Raw genomic sequence first — 25,331 nt, 5'->3', positions numbered from 1 at the left:
GGGTGGTGTGAGGTAGAAGGATGGGTAAAGGCCTTGATACGAAGAAATTCTCCTTTCCAAAAAGAGCAGATCATAGAATGACAAAGTGAGAATCTCCCCCCGCCTTTTCTTTTCCCTGTTTCACTATTTTTCTCTTCCCCTCCTCATTCTGGGGGCTAATGGCATTATAGTCTAACCTAAATGACTTTGTGAAGAAACCACTGTGATTTTACTGTGGGAAAGAGCCCAATCTTTAGCTAAAGTTGCATTAACCCTTCTAGGCCATTAAGGTACCATTTGATAAATTGCCCCTTTTATTACACTGCATGACCCTGGCAGCCTGAAAGAATTAATGTGTTTCCCATATGGTAGCAATGTACTCCCTCTCGCTAGCACAAGTAGTACCTTTGTTTGTTACTTCAGAGCCGCTCTCCTCCTCAGTGGTCCCCTATGCCTGTTATAGAGTTAATTAATGCCAAATCTCCTCAAAGGGATAGGTAGACGCCACTAATTTGATTCTTCCAATAAAGATTTCTCAAACTCAAAGCAACAAACCAAATTCAAATCCATGACTGACCGCCAAACAGAAATAGTGACAGGGATAATTCGTTCATTTATATCCATCAGTATCTAGCACGGAAAGCCTGGCAAAGTGGACAGGGACAAAGCTTGTTTAAGGTGGCATAAGCACCCACCCCAGCCTGACTGGTCATTCATCTCCTAATCTAAATACCAGCCCACCCAGAGTCCATGGTTTGGACCCATAGGATATACCTCTAAAGTACCAATCATAGGCCAGAATGTTATGAGAAACAGAGGCTACAGGAATTGACGCAGGATGTCCTTTGTATCATCACAAGGCTGTTGATTTTACTTTTAATTTTTTATTGAGGTATGGTTGATTTACAATGTGCTAATTTCTGCTGTACAGCAAAGTGACTCACTTATATATACATTCATTTTTTAAAATATTCTTTTCCATTATGGTTTATCCCAGGAGATTGGATATAGTTCCCTGGGCTATATAGTAGGACCTTTTGTTTATCCATTCTAAGTGTAATAGTTTGTGTCTACTAACCCCAGACTCCCAGTGCATCCCTCCCCCTCTCACACTCCCCCTTGACAGCCACAAGTCTGTTCTGTATGTCTGTGAGTCTGTTTCTGTTTTGTAGATAGGTTCATTTGTGCCATATTTTAGATTCCACATATAAGTGATATCATATGGTATTTGTCTTTCTGACTTACTTCACTTAGTATGATCATCTCTAGTTGCATCCATGTCGCTGCAAATGGCATTATTTCGTTCTTTTTTATGGCCGAGTAGTATTCCATTGTATATATGTACCACATCTTTATATCTGTCAATAGACATTTAAGTTGTTTCTATGTCTTGGCTATTGTAAATAGTGCTGCTATGGACATTAGAGTGCATGTATCTTTTCGAATTATACTTTTGTCTAGGTATATGCCTAGGAGTGGGATTGCTGGGTCATATGGTAACTCTATTTTTAGTTTTCTGAGGAAACTCCATACTGTTTTCCATAGTGACCGCACCAACTTACACTCCCACCAACGGTGTAGGAGGGTTCCCTTTTCTCCACACCCTCTCTAGCATTTGTTATATGTAGACTTTTTAATGATGGCCATTCTGACCGGTGTGAGGTGGTACCTCACTGTATTTTTTTTTTGCGGTACGTGGGCCTCTCACCGCTGTGGCCTCTCCCGTTGCGGAGCACAGGCTCCGGACGCGCAGGCTCAGCGGCCGTGGCTCACAGGCCCAGCCACTCCGCGGCATGTGGGATCCTCCCGGACCGGGGCACGAATCTGTGTCCCCTGCATCGGCAGGCGGACTCTCAACCACTGCGCCACCAGGGAAGCCCCTCACTGTAGTTTTGATTTGCATTTCTTGAATAATTGTGATGTTGAGCATCTTTTCATGTGCCTGCTGGCCATCTGTATGTTGTCTTTGGAGAAATATCTTTTAAGGTCATCTTTTGATTGGGTTTTTTTGTTGTTGTTGAGTTGTATGAGCTATTTGTATATTTTGGAGATTAAGCCCTTGTCAGTTGCATCATTTGCAAATATTTTCTCACATTCCGCAGGTTGTCTTTTCGTTTTTTTTTTAATTAAAAAAATTTTTTATGCTTTCCTTTGCTCTGCAAAAGCTTGTAAGCTTGATTAGGTACCATTTGTTTATTTTTGTTTTCATTTCTATTGCTTTGGGAGACTGACCTGAGAAAACAGTGGTATGATTTATGTCAGAGAATGTTTTCCTACACTCTCTTCTAGGAGTTTTATGGTGTCATGTCTTATATTTAAGCCTTCAAGACAAAGCTTTTGATTTTAGAGTGAACACTTAATATGTTTGCTATCACTGAATTAAACTTTCTGCTGAGTCTAGGCATGTGTTAGTAGTTAAATGGGAATGACTCAGTATCACTGAGTCAGAGCTCAAGCAAATTCCATGGATTTTGTATCTTTGTAATTAAAAAAAAAAAAGGATAGACAAAATAATATCAAAATGTAGCATGCAGGGCTTCCCTGGTGGCGCAGTGGTTGAGAGTCCGCCTGCTGATGCAGGGGACACGGGTTCGTGCCCCGGTCCGGGAGGATCCCACGTGCCGCGGAGCGGCTGGGCCCTTGAGCCATGGCTGCTGAGCCTGCACGTCCGGAGCCTGTGCTCCGCAACGGGAGAGGCCACAACAGTGAGAGGCCTGCGTACCGCAAAAAAAAAAAAAAAAAAAAAAAAAAAAAAAAACAAAAAAACCAAAATGTAGCATGCAGTTTGCACAGGACTTCTCCTATTTAAAGTCACTTTACTGTCCTCACTCAAATCCTGGAATGCAGTTAATAATACACAAAATTTATAGATGATAAAATTGAGGCTTGGAGAAGGAAAATGACTAGCTCAAAGCCACCCAGGCTGGACGTGGCAAAGGGGATTGGAACTCAAGCCTCCTGGATCCCCGTGTTGTCCTCACTCTGCTATATCATCTCATTTCTGATAATTCTTTACTTCTCACGCAGTGTCAATGACTAAGTCTGTACTACTCTCCTGACAAGTTATGTATGTCATTAGTTTACTTCAGGATTGGCAGAGTCTTACCTAGCTAGGAAGGCAAAGAAAACAAAAGGAAGGCAGAAGATCCCCCTGTGCGTGAGGCATGCAAACATGGCCCATTATTGGGACATTTTGCTGTAAGTAGCATTGCTGTCACATGCTAGGGCCAAATGTGGGATTTCAATTCAGCAGTTGTCTGTTTTCTTGAATATATTACATATTATTTTTGTCTCTTATTTATTTATTCTTTAATCAGTTTTCTTCCTATCCCTTTTCTTGTTAAGTCAAAGAGCTGTGTTTATTCCCTGGAAAGAAATCCAGAGCTGCTCCCGGAGCAGCTGTTATCACAAACTCTCAGGTGACTTCAGCTGGCAAGTCTCTCTCTACTAATTAATCATCAGTTTCCAAGCCAGAATTCTGGGAATTATCTCCAAGTCCTTCATCTCTCTCACCCCACATTAACACACGCGTGCGCACACCAGCGGACCTGGCCGAGTTTCTCCCCAAGTCTCTCCCTCAAAGCTCTCCATTGGGCGAGAGCTCTGTGACCCCCCAACTAGGTAGGGTCTACAAGCCCCTTGGCAACCTGAAGAAGCTACAGAAGACAGACCTTTATCCTTCCTCCTCCCAATAAAGATTTCTTGGGGTTCATGTCTCTCAGGGGGCATTTGAGGCAGGAGGTAGATGGACCCCAGTCTGAATAGTTTCTCCCTTGTGGACAGAAACTCCATAATAGCAGAAACTCCCTAAAAGCAGGATGATGGAGGAGGCTGGGCCCTGCCCAGATAGAAGATAAGAGACCACATATTCCTCATTCTTGAAGTCAAGGAGACCTCCCTGACTACACATACGCAGAAAGGCTCCCTGGAGGTCAAAAAGGGAAGGGGTGCCACCTCATAGTAAGTGATGAAAACTACCCATAGGCTTCTTCACTAGAATCCACCTTGGCTAAGAGATGCGGACGCACACAGGGGAGGACCCTGATCACAGCCTGGGAAAGCAAGATGATTGGTCAAAGGAAATCCAGAAGAAATGCCCCATAAAAGTGATTCAAACTGCCATGAGGGTGCGACTCTCTCTCTCTCTCTCTCTCTCCCTCCCTCCCTCTCCCTCTCCCTGAGTCCGCCCGTGTCTATCCACACGTGCTGTACTCTTTTTCCTCCTAATAAACACTTGCTTCACTTAAAAAAAAAAAAAAATCCCCATCGACAGCAACGTGGGGATTAGAGAAAGGATTTAAAACGTTCGCACCTAGAGACAAGGACACTCAAAAGTAGAGTGACTATAATTTACTGTCCAAATTGAGATACTTTTGAGTGTGAAAAGGAGGGCTATTAATATCTGTGCTAGGCAAAATGAGGCATCTTTTCACTGTGCTCAGAAGGAGACTAGTATGATGAAGACTTGAACGTGGCCAGGGGCAGTGGAGTTGAAGGAGAAGATAGTACATCTCAAGTGTAAATATGACCGGGCCTCCCGAATCTTCAGCCTCAGCAATCCCTACCCATCAAGTACATTGCCGTTTCCCCTAGGCGGCAGCAAACAACATTCTACATGGTCAAACCTTTATTTTTTCAGCTGCATTCCTCATCACTCTTCCTTTCATATTTTGTTCTGATTTGCTTAGTTCCAAAACACGTGATGCTATTTATTTTTTTTACTTATTTGTTAATTAATTTATTTCTGGCTGCCTTGGGCGTTGCTGCATGCGGGATCTTCTGTTGCGGCGCGCGGGGGCCTCTCTCTAGCTGTTGTGCGCGGGGTCCAGAGTGCGTGGGGTCTGTAGTTGTGGCGCACGGGCTTAGGTGCCCTGGGGCATGTGGGATCTTAGTTCCCTGGCCAGGGGATTGAGCCCGCATCCCCTGCATTGGAAGGTGGATTCTTATGGAAAACCAGGGAAGTCGCTATGTGATGCTACTTCTACCTCTGTGCCTTTGCACATTCTGTTCCCTTTGATTGGAATGCCCTTTACTCTCTGTCTGTCAGGTTTTAAGTCAATTGTCAATTCCTCTCTGAAACCTTCCCTGAGCCTTTACCCAGGGTTCATCCCTTCACTCCTGGTTAGTATCTGGGTACGTTTGTTACCACATGTAGCGCACTGCAACATCATCATTCATTTAACTGGGTTTGCTTTCGGGGTTTCATCTATTATGGTATGAAGTGGCTCTAGTTTTCCTAGTAGTCACTCTAATGTGCCCTGAAGATATTTAACTTTGAGTCCATAACTTTTCAGTAACATCGAATTATTAAAATAGTTTGTTTTGGGGACTGATTTTTGTTCATTTAAAAACTTTAATCTCACATCTGATTCAAAATTCCACCCACGCCCCCAGTAGCTCTGCACGCGGACACATCTGTGCCCACACACTCATGCATATTTGCATGAACCCACACAAGGTTCTAGCTACTGGGTCTGAAGCAGACAACTTGCTCCCTCATGCATTCCCTCTTCCACGAGCTTATCTCTGTGGCATTATGGTAGAGAAAAGGAAAATAGACACCATCTCCTACTTAACTGTGGCGTATTTTCCTTGGATGGCTTATGTTTCTTAAGATAATCCTTAATGAATTCAGTATAAGTAGGTGATGACTCCAAAAGGCCTCGCTGGCAGAGGGTGCAGGTGACTGGATTGCAAACAGTATCCCTAGGCATCTGTTGTTCCTTGTGTGTTTCAGGTACACCTGCCAACCAGCCCCCAGCTGGCAGCATCTTTACCTGCTCTCTGAGCCCCTGAAGTGGCCTCTGGCAAACCTGTTTTCCATCTCACTTAACCTCTCTGGCTCCCACTTCCTGGCCCATCTTCTCTACCTCTTGGGAATATGGGGAATTGGAGATTACAGAAGCACTCTTTGCCCCTCTCTCCTGTGCTTTGGCAGCTTGCCCTCTCTTCTCAAAGCTTTTTACTTTTTCCCTCTTCCCTGGAAGCACTGAACAAGTCAACAAACTGATAAACAATGAGAAAATCAGGTATCCATATCCATTTCCTGCAGATGACCTGAATCTTATGAGTAGTTCTCCTGGGCTTACTCTCTTTGGCTTTGGCGAGCAGAGGGACAGCCATCTTTGATCCCCATACTTCTCCAAACTGTGACTTCTCTCTCTCTCTCTCTTCACGTGCAATTCTTACATCAATAGGGAGGGATAAGGCATGACGCGTAGGTGGGCGGGGGAGTGGTGGCGCCCATTCTGATGAAATGATGCTTCTCAGCAGGTTCCGCAGGGAGGTGGGAAAATTAGACTTGACGTTATCCTGGCGAAATCTCTGAAATCAGAGAGATCTTCCAGACACGATCTTCCTACATATACACAATCTGTCCTCCAACCAGCACCTCCGCCAGAGTAACCTCCTTACATATAAGGGCTCCTGTTTTTCTTGGTTCACAGTACTGAGTACATTTGGCCCTTGTCACTGACCGAACTGAGCTGGTAACTCTTGCAGTGAGAAGGTGTAGTATTCTTTTGTTGTTGTGTTTTTGCCTGAGCTGCTGTAGGATGGCTTGAGACGTAACCTAGTGGGTAAGTCCTCCAAGCTGGAGAAGGCAAACAGAGATGCAAATCATCCCAGGGGTTTTGGCCAGGTCTCCTCCCTGCAGTAATGTCCTGATCAGTCACCTGGTGTCAGGGTAGAGCCAAAGGCAGGTGCCCTTATTTTATGCTCAAGAGGTAAGGTTTTGACTGGGACCCCTACACTAATTGCAGTAGCCTGATGGCAGGGGTTTCTTAGCTTCTGTGAAATCAGAGCCCTTGGAGGCTCTGATTCATAAAATATGAACTCAGTTTCATATTTTACTGGGATGGGTGCTTTTAGAATGGCCTCAAATGTCTGCTTTGACATAAAGAGTAGTTTACTAGAAACGGATTCATTTCATGAAGACCATCTTTACAAGTAGAATGGCCATACATATCTGTTTTCTTTTTAGCCTTCTAGAAATGAGGTCCTCCCAAACAGCCTAAGGACATTTCTCAGTGCCTGTATCCTCTCTCAGGCATGGTATGTGAGCAAGTGTGTGTTTATAATTTTGTTTGTGTGTGTGTCATTCTTGCAACCATGGAGGAAAGGCCACATGAAGCCATTCCATAGAAGTAGCTACAGTGCGGTGCTGAATGGTGAGCCTGTTACCAGAGAAGAAATTGTCTAGTCCCTTCCGTTTCAGGCCTGCTTTTTCTGTCTTCCTAGTCTTATATTTGGTCTTATTTCATGCTTTGCTATCAAAGCTATTGTACCATCAAGGCACCACTCCCCCCAAAAGTTAATGTTTCCTACCACCACCATGTCTGCCTTCTCACTCCTCACCCCAAGATGTACCCAGTGGGAAGACCATACCATTTGAGAGAAAATAAAAGCACAGGAGAAAAACGGTGGTTGAAATACTCCATCTAGGTTGAGCCCAAATTCCAAATATGTGTCCTTTCGTAAATTCTTCAGTAAGATTACACTTCCAACTCTAGTCTAAGCATTTGGTCAGGAATATCCACATGACAGTGTAATTGGAAAAAGAAATGAATGTTTGTCTTTGGTTTCATTTTATTGCCTCTCAGAAGAAAGCTCCATATAGTAATGTTCTGGTCCATTTCTCTACTCACCAACCGTGGGTGGGAAGGGGGGTACAAAACGAGAGCTGGGAGTGGAACGATTGTGCTACATCCATATCATTTTCTTATTGGGGTGTATGTGGGGGAAACCTCTGAAAGGCGACAACTGATTTTTTAATCCTCTTGTTTAAACACCTTAATTAAAAAAAAAAAATTTATTGGAGTATAGTTGATTTACAATGTTTCAGGTGTACAGTAAAGTGAAATCAGTTATACATCTATCCACTCCTTTTAAGACTCTTCCCATATAGGTCATTACAGAGTACTGAGAAGAGTTCCCTGTGCTATACAGTAGTTTCTTTCTTAATAGTTAATCTATTTTATATATAGTAGCGTGTATATGTCAACCCCAGTCTCCCAATTTATCCCCCCCTTTCCCCTCTGGGTGACCATAAGTTTGTTTTCTACATCTGTGACTGTTTCTCTTTTGTAGATTAAAAAAAAAAAATGAACTTTTTAAGATTCTACGTATAAGTGAGGTATTTGTATTTGTCTTTCTCTGTCTGACTTCATTTGGTATGATAATCCATCCATGTTGCTGCAAATGACATTATTTCACTCTTTTTTATGGCTGAGTAATATTCCATTGTGTATGTATGACATCTTTATCCATTCCTCTGACACTTAGGTTGTTTCCATGTCTTGGATGTTGTACTGCAATGAACACTGGGGTGCATGTATCTTTTCAAATTATGGTTTTCTCTGAATATATGCCCAGGAGTGGGACTGCTGGATCATAGGGTAGTTCTATTTAACACTCTTTTTTTTTTTTTTTGCGGTATGCGGGCCTCTCACTGTTGTGGCCTCTCCCGTTGCGGGGCACAGGCTCCGGACGCGCAGGCTCAGCGGCCATGGCTCACGGGCCCAGCCGCTCCGTGGCACGAACCTGCGGTCCCCTGCAGCGGCAGGCAGACTCTCAACCACTGCGCCACCAGGGAAACCCTAAACACCCTTTTTTAACAAAAGTTACCAAAACCTGTTTAGAGAGGATGAAAAATCCACATCCCCCCAAAGCTCCTGAAGAAATGTTAGACCCAAATTCTTTCAAATTCAAGTTTGGGAAAAGAGGCAGCCTTGTTGAGAGTGATCACTGCTGGTTTCCTGCCCTCCAAAGCCGTCTTCGATAAAGGTGGCCACATTTGGCATTGACTGAGCTTCTTAAATACACTTGATCCAGGAGAATCCTAAGGGCCTCTCACCAGCAAATACTTCTGGCAGCTCCAAGTTTATGCCATTGCCTTTCGGTGAGGCTACTCTAGCTTCTGTGACATCACAAAGCATCCTCTATTTTGTGAGTGGAGCAGTGCCTGAAACTTAACCCTTCTGTCTGCCGGTGGCTGGGCCTGGGGTAGAGTTGGAAGGAAGCTGCTTAAGGCAATATTCGGGCATCAGAGTGACTTCAAAGCAGAGAATAAATGCTTGGATTTGATACCTACACCCCAATGTTCATAGCAGCACTATTTACAACATCCAAGACATGGAAGCAACCCAGTGTCCGTCAATAGACAGATGGATAAAGAAGATGTAGTACCTATATACAATGGAATATTCCTCAGCTATAAAAAAGAATGAAATATTACCATTTGTAGCAATACGGATGGACCTAGAGATTATCATCCTGAGTGAAGTCAAAGACAAATATTATATCACTTATACGTGGAATCTAAAATAACGGATTTATTTATGAAACAGACTCACAGACATAAGAAAACAAACTTACGGTTACCAAAGGGGAAAGCTAGGGGGAGGGATTAATAGATAAACGACAAGGATTTACTGTATAGCAAAGGGAGCTACATTCAGTATCCTGTAATAACCTATAATGGAAAAGAATCTGAAAAAATATATGTATAACTGAATCACTTTGCTGTAACCTGAAACTAACATTTTAAGTCAACTATACCTCACTTAAAAATAAAAAAGCCTGGATTTACCTACTGTTCTATACCCTCTTCCTACCTTACGCTGTATAAATACTGGAAAATGTATCCTGGAGCTGGAAATCACTGAGTTAATAACTCTTATACCTTTCTTTGTCTGGTGAATTTCTACTGATCTTTTAGCCACCTTCCTTCCCTACCTACTATGCCTCTCTGAATCTATCCTTAGAACAGATTAAGGGCCTCCTCTATTTTTCCCATTGTTTTCTGTGAAATCCTCTACTGCAGTGTCATTCCACATTGAAGTATAAAGTTACTGCCTTCGCCAAATCTGGGTCCCATTCTGTATGTTTCACGGTGTATTTCCATTATTAGGCATAAGCCCCATCTCTCATCAAACATGTCTTACTGGACTCAAGAATAATACACTTAATTATTCCTTAAAGTGGGGAGTGTGACATAGTCTAAAAGTACATGATTAGTCAGAAACTTTTGGTGCCCAGTCCTGCTACCACCTAGGCAAACCTAACTTTTTTTTGGTCTTCAAGTCTACAAAATTAGGGTAATTATCATTACTTACCACAGCAGGATGGATGAGAAGATTAAAGGAAATCTTGTAGGTAGAATACTTTATCAAATTTAAATGTATCAATTAGGTGTTCTTATTTTATCTTTCAAATTGTAGTATCACTGTATGTCATGCAATCCTACAACATCCCTATGAGGTAGGTACCTACTATTGTTTTTCAGATGAGGATGCAGAGTCAAGGAGCTTCATAAACTTACCTAAGGTCACATGAATAAAACCAGTGAGTCTTAAGTCTGAACCCAGAGCTCAGATGCCTGAGTGCGCACTCTTAGCCCCTGAACTCAAATGTCTCCTAACATCATGTCCACCAAGTTTCAGCACTGAGGTGACACCTGTTTCCAGACCTTTTTCTCTCAACTATGATGATGTAACAACAGCCAGTTACCTCTGTCTGGTCCTGCCTAATTCTCGGTGCTCTTACAGAGCGATTCCAGGCGATGCCTCTTTACAGGGGCCAAACCTTGGCGTGCAACGTCAGAAAGCTGTTTCCCTAAAGTCTCCGACTTCAAGGAGAGGTGGCATCCTTTAGTCCGTGAGCACCGCAATTGGAGTCAGATATCCTGAAGTCAAATCCCAGCTCACCGGTAAGTAACAGGCCCTCGCAAAGCAGCCTCACTTCTTTGAACCTTCATTTTTCAGATCTTTTTTTCTCATCTCAAAAATTGGGACAAAATCCCCTTCTTTTGAACATAACTGGGGAGATTAAATGAGTTAAGCACCTGAGAGCACCTTTGCAAGTTATACTGAAACAGAGGTAAGAAATTACTTTTCCAAGGATGCGAAGTCCCCTTCTAGCGAACCATTTAAGGTGTATATATGTACAAAAAGTCAACAGAGTTAATTCCCTCAGCATTATAACCAACCGAAAGTCCAGATTGCTGGAGGAGGTTAGAAAAGATTCATTAGGATGGTCAAGTCTGAGAGTGTAGACAAAGCAGGGATATTGAGGAAGGAAAGTGACATCATTCCACTTAATGGAAAGTACAGACTTGCCACGTATGCAAGTAGGACATCCCAAGAGAGACAGAGCACATTCAATTCAAACAATGAACAACCTCCCTTGAAACTTACCAGAATATTAAATATATATCCATCTGAGACTATTTGAATACGGGGGCTTGTTTTGAGTCTGTGGTTGACGCCACTCACCCATACCCCTGGCAATCTGGTACAGAGTTTGGATACTTGATATCCATTATGGTTCCACTAAATCATCACCCTGCTACAACCAGGGGTGTGTAACTCAGAAAGGAGCAACAGAAATAAATCATCAACAGCAAAATGGAACGGCCTTTCAACACAGCATTTCAACACAGCATAAAGATGGTGTTCAGAGAATCCCGCTGTGATTCTGTGTGTGTGGAGGTGATGGAGACTCAGAAAACCCAGTTCTCACACCTGTGACCCGAGAGGGAGGGAACTCAGATGGCTCTAGAGGAAAAGGTGAAAGAGCCAGAGAGAGCAGTGCCGTACCAGCTCCACGAACTTTGAGGAACTGCGCCTTAATCTGGACACAAGTTCAGAATAACAGAGAGCATGAGATGACCATGGGTTTACAAGTGGCCTTACAAAGAAAAGTTGACACTGAAGAGCTATATCAGTTGTCTTCTGATTCATCACAGGACTAAAAGCAGAACTCGGATGCAAGCAGCCTCCTGGCAAGGATGGAAAAACAAATGTACCTGAGCTTTAGAAAAAGTAACTAAAAGGCATTTACTATTTTTAGTGTTTCTGTAAGTATGCAGTTTGGAGCTCCTCCAAAAGGAGTGAGACTAGCCAAGGAAGCTAAGTGGGCTGTAGTCTAGTGGTGTGAAGTAGGAACATCTGGGAAGGTTTCAGCAACATGGAAAAAAATGTGTGCATTCTACAATTTTATTTCATCCTCTGTTAAACAGAGAACTACACGCTTACTTCATAGATCTGAAGTCCTGGATGAACTCTTCTTGTTTCCATCCACCTTCCTGAACAGCAGCAATGAACCTGAGCCTCAGATACACATGGATAAACCAAACTGATTAACATGGAACTTATGAAGCTTAGCAGGGGGTGATCCCAGGAGGCCAAAGCTGTCTTTCAAAGGCTTTGAGCTCTGGTAAGTTTTTATGTATTTCTCTTTCTTATTTTTCAACTGCAGGATCTCCCAAGTAATATTTCCCTCATTTTTGAGCCATTTAATGTAAGTCCCTGTATGTTTGATGCCTTTGGACACATGCTAGCTCTGACCTCCTAAAAAGAAAGTTCTAGTAAGAGATGGGGATTGAGGTGAGCTGTGCATTAGGTGCCTTTGAAAATGTGGATGAGCCCTAGGCTGGTTCTTGCATAATGAGGTGAAAGACCCTGGAGGTGGGTTTGAGAGGAAGGAGCTGAACACAGCTTCTGTGGACTCGTTACCTCTAAACCACTAAGGGAACAGGATGCAGCGGGGAGGAGGGTTTGCAGGAGGCCATGATTTTCAGGCAGGGTTGACTGGATTCTGCCTCAAACTTGATTTTTGAAGGGTGATGCATTTAAGAGCATATGTATAATTGACCATGACCTCAATTTTGAACAGGTCCAGTCGCTTAAATAAATCCACCAAAGAGAGAAAAACGAGGTGACTCTCATCCAGAGAACTCCATTTTTAGGGCTGCTTAGTTGAGATTTTGAATAAAACCTCTTGCCCTTTTTGCCAAGTGGAGATATTTAAACACCGGCATGTTTTCAGTTGAAGGACCTAGGTCTACAGACCTGAGGAAGTAACATAAGAGCCCGACATAGCACAGCTTACGTGCAAGTCCTCTGAAAGTCTCCCCGTCAACCAACTAGCAGAGCCTTTTCTTCCATTTTTTTCTCAAGCACCGTAGAGCAGAAAGTTAAAACCACTGGTTACCAACAAATCCTCTTATGGAGATAGCTATCAAAGTCTGTTCAAACCATCTGTTTCTCTGTTTTTCCTTTCAGTGTTTTTCCTTCGTGTGTGTATTATTATTTTTTTTTTTTTGCTAAGAATGACTGACAAAATCTATTTTAAAATAACCAAGATGTTATGACTGAAAATGCCAGAGGTATACAGACCCAGTTTATAAGAGAAATTGCTTTCTCAAGAGGAGTTTGGTTTATCTTGTGTGGAGGCAGGCAACGTTTCTACAGATATTATAGTTGCACTAGGAAGATAACCAACTCCTTTCATTAAGAGTATGAGGCAAGATTTGTATTTGTTCATGTAATTGAATTTAATGCTGCTGAAATCTGCCAGACCTGAAAGCTATTGAAGTATAGACTATTTTTTTCTTTCAGGAATATTGCCTAAGAAACTGCTTTGGGGCAGGTCTTCTGTTGATATTAAAAGGTCACAGGTCAGTTATTCTCTGCATTTTCATAACGCGTAGCACCAAAGGGTACCTCCAGGGGTTGATATTTTCTTCTCTTGAGAGGAAGGCTCTGTGACCCAGTCACTGTTTGTGGAGCGACCCTGATTATGCCTTGCCTATGGGTTTACTGTTTCAGTGTCTGCTGTCTAGATGTGGGTGACTCGGGTTAGCTGCCTACAAAATGGACAGCCAACAGTTTTGCAACTACTTATATAGTCAAGTAGCTCCCTGTTTCACACACCACCATGTCACATTATCTTAATAACTTCAGATTTTCTGCAGAAGTTCCATTTCATACTTAAGATCTCATTAATATGCCATCCGTCTCTGTCTCTTACCTGGGTTCACCTTGGTTGATGGACATGTAAATCTCCCAAGAATTCTCCTCCGGGATGGCGCCATGTGGTATCAGTAAACTCACCCCTGAAACAGAAAAAGCCAAGAAATCATTTGTAGATTCTCCAATTATCCTGAAGCACCTCAGCTGAACAGCTTACAGCTGCTCTCAAAGAGGGACCACCTCACAGCACTTTATGAAATTCCAATCCTCGTAGACATTGTTTCCTAAAGTGACATAAAGAACTGCATATTGGTCAACTGTGTACTCAAATTAGTTTTTTATTTAAAGTCTTCCTAATGTAAATTGGTGGAGCTATTGTGGAAAACAATATGGAGGTTCCCCAGAAAACTAAAAATAGAGTTGCCATATGATCCAGCAATCCCATTCCTGGGCATATATCTGGACAAAACTCTAATTTGAAAAGATATACGCACCCCAGTGTTCACAGCAGCACTATTTACAATAGCCAAGACAGAGAAACAACCCAGATGTCCATCGACAGAGGAATGGATAAAGAAGATGTGGTACATATATACAATGGAATATTACTCAGCCATAAAGAAGGAAATAACGCCATTTGCAGCAACATGGATGGACCTAGAGATTATCACACTAAGGAAAGTAAGTCTGACAAACACAAATATATGCTGTAACTTATATATGGAATCTAAAATACAACACAAATGAACCTAGGAAAGAGATTCACAGACATAGAGAACCAGACTTGAGGTTGGGGAGGGATGGATTGGAAGTTTGGGGTTAGCAGATGTAAATTATTACATATGGAATGGATAAACAACAAGGCCCTGCTGTATAGCACAGGGAACTATATTCAATCTCCTGTGATATAACACATTTATATTCTTTTCCATTATGGTTTATCTGAATCACTTTGCTGTACAGCAGAAGTTAACACAACATTGTAAGTCAACTATACTTCAATAAAATAAGTTAAAAAAATAGTCTGCCTAGCGTTTAAAAAATTCTCTTATAAGATTTGGTGTCCTGAGACCTGGCACTATCAAACATATCTGAGAATATATGAGTTTATCAGTTAATCGACTCTAAAATTTCAAAAGGTACTTCTCTGTCTCTATCCATTCATTTCCTGAAAAGGTATCTGGGATGATGCGTGAGCCATCTAACATTTTGCTAGAGCCTGGTGTGTAACTGTCTTCTAAATGGTGCATCTTGAAGTCAGTTTAGGGAGGTGACCAATGGAGTAGTGCATTTTGTCAAGAAAACTGGAGAAGGAAAAAGCATGGATAAGCTTAGGAACTTATACGTTGTTGTGTAGCCACTATTTGGCCCCATATTTGTAAACAGAAGCTAGTAGAGGGTAAAGGTGACTTAACCATATTCATTCAAGGTCAAATTGAAAAAAAACGCAGTAGCCTTACTTCAGTAAAATCATATAATGAAGGGAAGGGGGGGGGCACAGGAGGGCACATCACACTGCATTTGAAAATTCCCCTCTTTCCTCCCGAATGCTGTGAACTAAATATTTCACTTTGGCCAAGAGGGAAGAGTCTAGAGCAGGCAGAGATTCTCTTTAATGTACCTTCTTGTCTATAAAAAGAAATGAAATAGAGACACAGTAAGATCTTTACAAAATAAAAATCTCAGGGTAGTCTCCTATTCTTTGAACAATGCAGCACTCACCTTTTCTCCTTTCATTAGAGCTAATGTAATCACCCAGGAAGCTTTTGGGTGGCTGATGATAATTTAAACCTAGAGATGGCAGGCTTTACCGATATTCTTCTATGTGCCTGTGAGCTGCTATAGAACCAAGGAATGCAAGACTCGGCAAAACAAGTTATTTGTGATTCACATTTATGAACGTTATTCAGTAAGACGCTAGTTACCATCAGTATCCTTCACTAATACTAGGAATGAGGCCCATTTAAATCTTGCTTACAGCTTTTCAGCGAGGGTTTTCATTTATGTCAACAGTAGGAGAACTGTAATTGCCATACTTGGTGGCCTGTGATCAGGTTCCTCCTTTAATGGCCCATTCTTCCTTACATGTAGTTGCCAAATGAAGTGGTCTCCATTACATCCTTCCCTGCTGGGGAGCAGAAGTTGTAATGCAGGATATTCGGCGTATGTGGATGTGAACTTGAACACACGCTAGACATTGTGTATTTAGTTTGGCATCGCAGTTTCTCTCTGTTGCCTCTCTTTTAGACTATGATGACAACAGAGACATTTGGACCCTATTTTTTAGACACAGAATAGCACAGGAGGTTATCATCAAGAAGTAATGCCATCTTAGGCAATTAACCCAGAATAAGAGTTTTGTTCTCCCGTTTCCCATTTTTCTTTTCCTTTTTTTCCCTTGATTTGGGGTATAATTCACATGCTTAAAAATGGACCCATGTTAGGTATACGAATTGATGAGTTTTGGGGCAAATGTATACTCTCATGTAACCACCATCGAGCTCAAGATACAGAACATTTCCACTGCCACAGAAAGTTCCCTCACGCCCTTTAGAAGTCAGTTTGATCGCCAGCCCAAATGATCATTTATTTGCCTTCTGACATGTTGATTAGTTTGTCTTTTCTACAGCACAATGCCTGACTATATGAACAGGATTCAATATTTTGAGGGGGGCAAAAAAAAGCCAGGCTTTGAGACATGCTGTCTGTTTTCTGCAGACCATCAGGGCCTGACAATCAATTCCCAGATCGAGTCAGAATAAATATGCGTGTGGACTTTTGAGAAAGGGCTGTTTGTAGAGCAGATCCTATCACATTCCTTTGAAGTCGGCTTAATTCTTGTGTTTACAATGAAACATTATTCATAATACTCCTAAATTCAACCTGAATGTACGGGATCACTGGTGCTTTAAACAATTTCGCACGATTATCCTTTAAACATACTTCCCTCCCCCCACCCAAACATGTAAATTGTATACAGCAACGGCAGATAGATAGTCAAACACAGAGGCAAAGGTCATGGGAGGTGGTACTGCTTGTGTCAAGTTACCCCTCATGAAGAGTGAATGGCTCTGTGAATCTTTATGCCTGTGGTCCCCTAAAGACGTATCTATTTTCAACGTGTCATTCACGAGTTATCTCTGATTAAAGAAAAATGTACTTTCCCCCAAACTCCACCTGCTACCCTGACAGCCTTTACTTTCCCCCAAACTCCACCTGCTACCCTGACAGCCTTTACTTTCCCCCAAACTCCACCTGCTACCCTGACAGCCTTTTATTTGATAGGACAACAACAGAACCACCTGAGTTTTTTCGTTCACGTTTTGCCTAATCATTCTGAGAGTGTGGGGACCACTGCCAGGCACCTCACAATAACTTGGGATGGATGACAACAACTTAATTTCTGTGCCTTGCTTCTTTATACTTTAGCTCCCCAGGGCGTATTTTACATTTATGTTCTGCAAATAACAGAGCATATGTTTCAATTCCCTACACTTACTTTTCCTCAAACTCATTCCCAGTGAACAGCTTCAGTCTTGTCTAGGGCTTCTTGTTCAGAGCTCTGAAAATGCGCCTTCACAGAGGAACCGTTTGGGAATCACAGGAGACGCTATCAGAACTTTGAGTTTTCAACCCAAGTGCCTCTCAAGTCAGAAGGGAAACAAGAAAAATATCTGTTTCGTCGCGATTTCATCTCACATTCTCCGATGAACGTTAAACAAACGTGGCCAATAAATGGGTTGATCTTGGCACTTCCTCCACGTGTGTGTAAATGTACACACACAGACACACAAGGATGGGAAGACAGAAGAGTGGGCCAATCTATTCAACCAGTAACTACTGAGAGGCACCTGAGTGCCAAGCACTAGGTAAGAAAGTGGAAATCAAAGTATTCGAACTCAACGTGCAACTTCATATAACTCTGATGTGTGTATATATATATATATATATATATATATATATATATATACTCTTCTTTTTGAAAGGGCAGGGTTCGTATCTTTTCCAGATCCCACACTTCCAATTTACAGATTCTTACAAGAACAGTACCTGTTAATATGGCCGCCTACTCATGTCCCATCAATCTCCTATCTGCCAAATCTCACCAGGCGGAAGGCATCACACATTGACACTCAGACATACTTAAACAACTTTTCTTACCACATCCGAGAACACTGACCGAGGAAGATTTAGAGAACTGGAAGTTTAGAAAACAAAATCATCACTGGGGCTGCACTGGAGGGCTATTTGCCTGAAATGAAGTTTTTAAGGAAGCGATTGATCTACGAAAACCAAACAATCATCAGCTTGAAACAAATTGCAGGCGCAAGTCACTAAGCTACTTAGATGGTCAGTTAGTGGAATGGTAGCATCAGACTAGTTCTACTACAGAATTCATTGTATAAGAGAAAATGTTTGATATTTTAGGTGGGTTGGTTCTCCCCTACAGAGAAATCTGCCAAGGCCCTGCTGGTCCTGACTCAATGCTAGCCAGTTCTTTAACAACACTTGCAGATCTGATATATTCCCTTTCCTCTCAGCCAACAGTGATGATTCAGAGCACTCCCTAAATCTCATTGCTCGGAAATCGGAGGAGAGATGGCTCTCTTCCTCCATCCAGTTAGTTAGGTCTTAGATGGCAACTCTGAAGACTAATCTATAGGTACGGTGTCATTTTCAAAGTGACCTGGGCTGTACACCTTGTCAAAACATCAAGAAAATCTTCCAACCCAAAGGAAGAAAACACTCTTGAGAACTATATGGCCGTGGATCTGAAGTTTGAATTCAAAAGAGCAACCCCACGAGGAACCCTCATCACTGCGCATCATAAAGCAACATTACAGTAAGGCTGACAGACACCGATGGTGTTTATTAGGTCAGTTACTGAGGAAGTTTGAGTGTCACTGCAGTAAATTATCGACTAGAGCGTAAACCATGCTTCGCTATAAAAATGGTATTTTTCAGTCATGTCAAAGAACGTTTTCAGTGCTTCCTGATCACGTTCTAGGAAATATATTTCAAGGGGGCTTAAACTCTGGGGACCACCCAAAGCTTTTGAGCCAATATAGCCGTCAACCCTAACAGAGCATCTGATGGAGTGTACGGCCCATGCTGAGATGAAGATGGCAAAATCTAATCTCAGTGCTGGTTCTGGTTTGCCGTGTAAATCAAGCCAACTTATGGAGCCACGGTGTTTGTCACTCTGACATGGGAACAGTCAACGTCTTATAAATGAATCTTACGGGACATCATTATGTAAATATAACACGTTCAAACAAACGCGAGAAAATACACAAACGCACACTTACCACCCACCTGTATTTGGCATTACCAAGCGTCCTCCTAAATGGCCAAAGACACCAGTGGTCCTCAGTTCTGTCCTTGTAGGAAGTGATGACAGATTTTGGACGTAGGGTGTTTTATTTCTGGGATGCACTGTAGTGAAGCTGCGGTTGTTTCCATGGGGAAAAGTCCCGGAATGATTCTTGCCGTGGTACTCAGCTCTCTCAGACACTCCCAGGGAAACCATGAATGAGCTCTGCACTTTGACTTTGATGTCCGACAAAGGGTTAAAGAGTGAGGACTCCGTCATGAGTTCCTTGTCCAGGGGGTCCTGTAGACAGATGGGCCCACTGTATGTTCGGCTTACTGTTAGGTCTGGTTGCATGGAGGAATTCAAGAGCAGGGAGTTACCTGGTTAAAGAAGATTGATCTGTCACTCAGAAACCGGAAAGCGTCACAGTTAGGACTTTACATCTGCTTCTCCTAACTGCACGACAAAGGCTCGCCAGCTGCTCCGGTCAAGCCTAGCCCTTCAGACCCACCCTGGGCATCTAAAGCACCTCTAACGGGCTGATCATGAGTTCCCAGAGCCTTGGAATCAGGAGATTTGGCTTTCACAGTCAATTCCCTGGACGCCACTGACCAAATGCATCACTTCCCAGAGTTCTTTACATGCCATCATCTTTTCAAAACAAGTATTTCTGGCACTCCACCAGGCAACTCACTCAGGTATGATGGTTTATGGGATTATTTTAACTGGCAAAGAGAAGCTTCCAAAAAATAAAAAAGGAAAAAAAGCTGTTTTGGAAGCTAGTTTGGAGCAAAAGTAACATCTGTTCATTTTAAATGGCAAGAGATGACACAGCATGGTGACGAGGGGCTGCTGTTTATAACCGAGGTGGGGTGGGTGCCGGCACGTCTCACGTGGGATTCTGGGTAGTTTCTGGGGCTGAGGGAGGACATGATGTGTCCTCGGAGCAAAAGGGTCAGGGGACTTCTCAAACTGTTCCATGTCTGAGTAGTCAATTGGCTCTAAGAGTATGTATGTCACTCTGAGAGGCTAAGAGGGTACCACACAGGGATAGGAGACTCAGATTCCACACGGGGAGCATCTTAGAACGACTTCCTTTCTGACTCAAAACAAATGGAGAAAAATAATCCTTACAAAAACATGAGAAACTGGACCTTCTCATCTATTGGGACTTACCAATATATATTTTTTTTTTTTGCCAAGTATCAAAAAAGAAATGCTGTGACATTTTCTTGTGATGAAGTAATCTCATTTATTAGTAAATAACAAAATAACCCTCAGTTCCAAACTTCCCACCCATATTAGTCCGTCAATGTGATATCTCAAATTGAAACCCAAACCATATTAAACCGTTTTCCTCTGGGGCTTGACAAAACTGTTTCAAGTATGATATTTTTGAAAATGTTGCAATGGCAGGCCATAGCGTATTAGCCTCTATTGTTTTTCCATTTTCATAATTTGTAACAATGCCAGCAGGAAATCTATAACCCTGACTTCTCCCACCTCCTTGTTCTGATGCTCTAAGAATCCAAAATCATAGAGGAGGAGGTTTAAAATGAGATGAAATGACCTTATAGATCTAAAGGCACCTTGATGAGGCATTTTTTTCATGTTTGAGGCTCTTGTACTAAGACACAGACATAATAAGGAGCTGAGGTTTGTAACAGAACTGCATTGAACTCTACAGGTACCGGCCTTACCCTGGGTTATGGTTTTCCCGGGCAAGAAGCGGGACTGAAGAACCCTCTCACATCTGAAAAGAGTTTGGAGCCAGATACCTGAAAAAGCATATCTCTGAGTCTCATGGCTGTTTTGTCTTACCTTCTGGAGTTGGCTACATTTTTTTTACACGGTATGCGGGCCTCTCACTGCTGTGGCCTCTCCCGTTGCGGAGCACAGGCTCCGGACGCGCAGGCTCAGCGGCCACGGCTCACAGGCCCAGCCGCTCCGCGGCATGTGGGATCTTCCCGGACCGGGGCACGAACCCGCGTCCCCTGCATCGGCAGGCGGACCATCAACCACCGCACCAACAGGGAAGCCCCCTGGCTACTTTTAAGAGTAAAGCCAAGAAGCAAAAAACATTTCCTAGAGTTAGACTCAAGTCTAAAATGCTTGATTATCATAATATATACATATGACAGAGTCCACGGTTGAAGAAAGTTGGCAGCCAACTTGATTCAAGTTTGATCGGGGACAATCCCCCAGTGACCCCAAGTTCTTCTTCGGATGTCCTTCGAGGTCCCTGATCTACTCTACGTATGCCATTCTATTTAAGCGTCACAGTTCACCTTGCTGGGGCTCCATCCGTATTTGTTCAAGAAGGGATGTCACTAAGACAACAGAGCATCAGTGTACAGTGTAGCCTCACCATGAATATGGAGGAGAGTAGAATTTTAATAAAGGGTTCCTGCTTGTATCACTAGTTTTGTGAATTCTTGGTCAAAGAAAATGGTAAAGTAACTTTGGAAAGGTTACATCCTCTCCTAGAAATTCACAGTGCAAGTACAACCTGAGAAGCGTCACCCTAACGAGATGTGTTTCGACTTATACAAGTCAGCCTTCCCCAAAATGTTCAGGTCAGGGACCCACTCCTCTCACATGCTGCCTGGTGCTCTATGGAACTCACTGGTGTCCTGTACCAAGGTAAGAGGAAACAACTGGCTTCTAGAACGATACTCACTGCATTTACTGAGTCCCTTCCATAAGCCAAGGGTTTATGACCCACGTTATTCCAGGTGGTTTCATCCTTACAAGAACCCCTTGAGATAGATGTTAGTATCCCCCCTTTATAGCTATAAGAATTGAGGCTGAGAGAGCATAATTGATTAACTAGGTCCTACAGCAATTCTGGATTCAAGTCTATCTGATTTCAAAGTCGTACACAAAGCTACCTCTCACACTAGTGTATAGTCTCTATTTTTCAAGTGTTAGGGTCAAAGACGTTGATATCTTATGATTTGATGGAAATACAGTTCTAGTTTCTTACACACTACGAAGATCAGCTCTTGGGCTTCCCTGGGGGCGCAGTGGTTAAGAATCCACCTGCCAATGCAGGGGACATGGGTTCGAGCCCTGGTCCGGGAAGATCCCACATGCCGCGGAGCAACTAAGCCCGTGCGCCACAACTACTGAGCGTGCACTCTAGAGCCCGCGAGCCACAACTGAGCCTGCATGCCACAACTACTGAAGCCCGCGTGCCTAGAGCCCGTGCTCCTCGATAAGAGAAGCCACCGCGATGAGAAGCCCGCGCACCGCAACGAAGAGTAGCCCCCGCTCACCGCAACGAGAGAAAGTCCACGCGCAGCAACAAAGACCCAACACAGCCCCAAATAAAAAGAAATAAATAAATTTAAAAAAAGGTGAGTTCTTCACTGGATGTATTTCTAATTAAATCCTATATACTAAGCTCTATAACCACATTGAGGGGATGTGTTCTCATCTGAGGTCAACCAGACTCAGACCCGGACCTGAAGCCGAGGTGCCAGAAGTGAGTGGTAAGCAGTCACGCATCCTGTCTCTCCCGGCCATCTCCCAATTTCTAGTCTGCTTGGGTTCCTGCTTCGCCGTCCTGTCCCTACTCCATCCCTGCCAAGCAGTGAGACTTCTTGTGTGCTGCAGCTGCTACTGACAAGCAGTAAACAGAGATAAAAGTGACAATGTTGACCACGAGGGTCAAGGTAGAAAACTTCATCCATGGAAGCGAGACAATTTCATTTTGTAAAATAAAAGCCATCCGCCTCACCCCCATCTCCCAATCAGGAATAGAGTGGTTCAGATAAGAGAATTAAATGACTCTGTGTTTTAAAAATGAATATTGCTGTAGTTTGACATGATACATTTTCTTTCCCCACAACAAAAGACCACCTTAACTTGGCAACAGCAGAGTCATTTAGGCTGGGAATTTCATTTTTTCCCTGGCTAACTGGCCCATCAGAGATCCTTGAAAATCCTTTTACTTCTTTAAAATAGAAGCCACAAAAATAACTCCACCTAATAAGTGGTGTAATAAATATGTCTGGTATAGTCGTTGGCCCTTAGCCTTGAATAAGCAGTACTTTCGTTAACTAAATATACATCCCCAAAGCAGGCTGGTTAAGATAGAAAGTTGGGTGATCTGAGATAAAATAACTTGTTAGGCTCACTACATATCAAAGATTTAAATGAGATGCCTCATATAAAACGTCGGTAGGAGTAAATCGAGACCCACTGATCCTCACAGCAGCCAAGGACTCGGGCAGACTCCTCCATCGAACCTGGTGTCCTAAGGAGTGAAGGCAATTTGGTAGCGGCTCCCAGTGCCAAGAGCTACCCTCACACAGGACCAAAGAGCGCCAGGGTCCTGCGTGAATGTAGTCTATGGTCCTGGGGACGCAGCGTTGGGGGGCCCTATGCCGCTGACCTTGACGGACTGTTTTGAAGTTGAAGGTCTGGAAGCCACCTGTCAATGCAGAAGAGTCGATGACGTCCACGCCGTAGTCACTCTGGCTCCGTCTGTAAAGCGTGATGCCGACGACCAGGACTGTGACGGCCACGACCGCAGCGCCCAAGCCTGAGTACAAAGCGATGTCGCTGGCATTCTCAATGCCTGAAAGACACAAGAGAAATTCTAAATGGCCAACATGGGCACAGGGCCAAAGACCCACCCCGGGACACAGAATGAAATGTTATCGGAATTTTGGGAGATACTGATCAGACGAAATGACAAATGTAGCTAGCTGCGAGCTGGACTCTCTTTCACACAATAATCATGTTTCTAGAAGACCTTGTATAAATCAAAGGGATGCTAGTCAAATAACGTAACTGCATTAAGGTAGCTCACCACATAATGGAATCTGGAACAGAATCAATTTTGCAAAGAATATATTTTTCAAGGAAAAACAGGCAACTCCTTAATTTGCTTGGTTTAGGACGTCCTGTTGCCCTGCCAAGTATTTTTTATATTTTATTTTTGTTGGAAGACACGAGACCCACGTACAATGACAAAATACAGGTGAATTGCTCTGCTTGTCTATGACCTGGGGCGCATGCACTCACAGAGAGCGCTCTAGGGTGAGAGGGTAACGCGTAGTCTATGAGTCGAGAGAGGAGACCAGAGCTCACAAGTATGAACTTGAGCTTTGGCACGTCACTCAGTTCATCAGAATAGTGACAGACATCAGGGTATTTACAATCATTATGAGCGACTTTCTGTTGTGAGGTATGAAAAGGGTTTGGTCCCAGGCGCTCTTATGTCCACAGTAAATGTTTTCTGGCACCAACTAGACGCTCGACTCTAATACTTTTTTTTGTGGAAGAGGACTGGTCTCTGAGAGGGCACATGCTGTTTCTCCCATACCTCTCCTACTCCATCCTATTGAATGCATGGGCAAAGCAAAAATAAAAGCGTTAGTTTGAATTTAGATGGTGGGTGTCTCCCCATACCCCAAGGTAAGCTGTAGCTGCTTCCCAACCCTTTTGCTAGATGTACACTGGGTGTGGTTCATTCCGGAAGAGATTCATAACGGCTACTGCAACTCAGCATGACATTTACCCAAGACCACATAACCTTAAAAACGTGTAAAAATGGAAGGTGGCAAGTACTAACTACGTAATTGATTTCCCTACAGATTATGCAGTAGGTATACTTAACAGGTCCAAAAGTAATTACTATGTCACCCCTTTTGGGCTTAGCAGATAAAATAAACCCATCATATATTTACCTTGTAGTTGCACGGCACTCACTCCGCATTCACTGCACCCTAATATGGTACTTACGTTACCGACTGAGTAATACTAACCATACAAGTCCATTTATTTTCAACGAAGTTAGTGGACTATAAAATAAGGCGCCACCAAATTCAAGAGGGAACAAGGAAATCAAGCAGAACCGGTTCAGTAATAGGGCGGTCAACACATAAAAATAATTCGTGAGGAGAAGAACACAGTCATCCCAAAGAACAGTAACTGAAAGGTCAGAGGATTATCAGACACTTTTCGTAACCACAAGAGCCTGGGAGGTATGGAGAAACAGGGTGTGATTTAGGCTTTAGTTCAACTTCATGATGGACCAAATGGGAGAGGGAGAGGGATGGGGCATTGGTGGTGGTCTTCCCTAGACACCCAGAACTATGGGGATGATGATTGATACCAACCCCAAATGTCTACCTATGTCATGTGGGGAGAAAGGACGGCAGCGATCACCCCACTTACAGTCTCACCCTCCCTCTACTCAATTAAGTTCCTTGGAGGGAATCGTTAGAGCAGAGAGAGGACACAGAACACAACAGGTGCAGCAAGCCAGGGTA

General features: G+C 43.1%; 1 protein-coding gene across 1 annotated transcript in view; it reads right to left on the bottom strand.

Annotated features, from left to right (window-relative positions):
• UNC5D (unc-5 netrin receptor D) overlaps positions 1-25,331 on the bottom strand; it is a 591,157-nt gene that overhangs the window by 53,630 nt on the left and 512,196 nt on the right. The window contains exons 9-11 of the mRNA XM_032618440.1: positions 23,447-23,632; positions 19,050-19,427; positions 13,792-13,876 (exon numbers count right to left, since the gene is read on the bottom strand). Of these exons, the coding sequence (XP_032474331.1) occupies positions 13,792-13,876; positions 19,050-19,427; positions 23,447-23,632 (649 nt within the window). The remainder of the gene's footprint in view (positions 1-13,791; positions 13,877-19,049; positions 19,428-23,446; positions 23,633-25,331) is intronic.

This window comes from Phocoena sinus, chromosome 21 (genome assembly GCF_008692025.1).
Source record: "Phocoena sinus isolate mPhoSin1 chromosome 21, mPhoSin1.pri, whole genome shotgun sequence".
NCBI lineage: Eukaryota > Metazoa > Chordata > Mammalia > Artiodactyla > Phocoenidae > Phocoena > Phocoena sinus.
The sequence above is the reverse complement of the archived record's forward strand: the minus strand, read 5'-3'. Positions and strand labels throughout refer to the sequence as shown.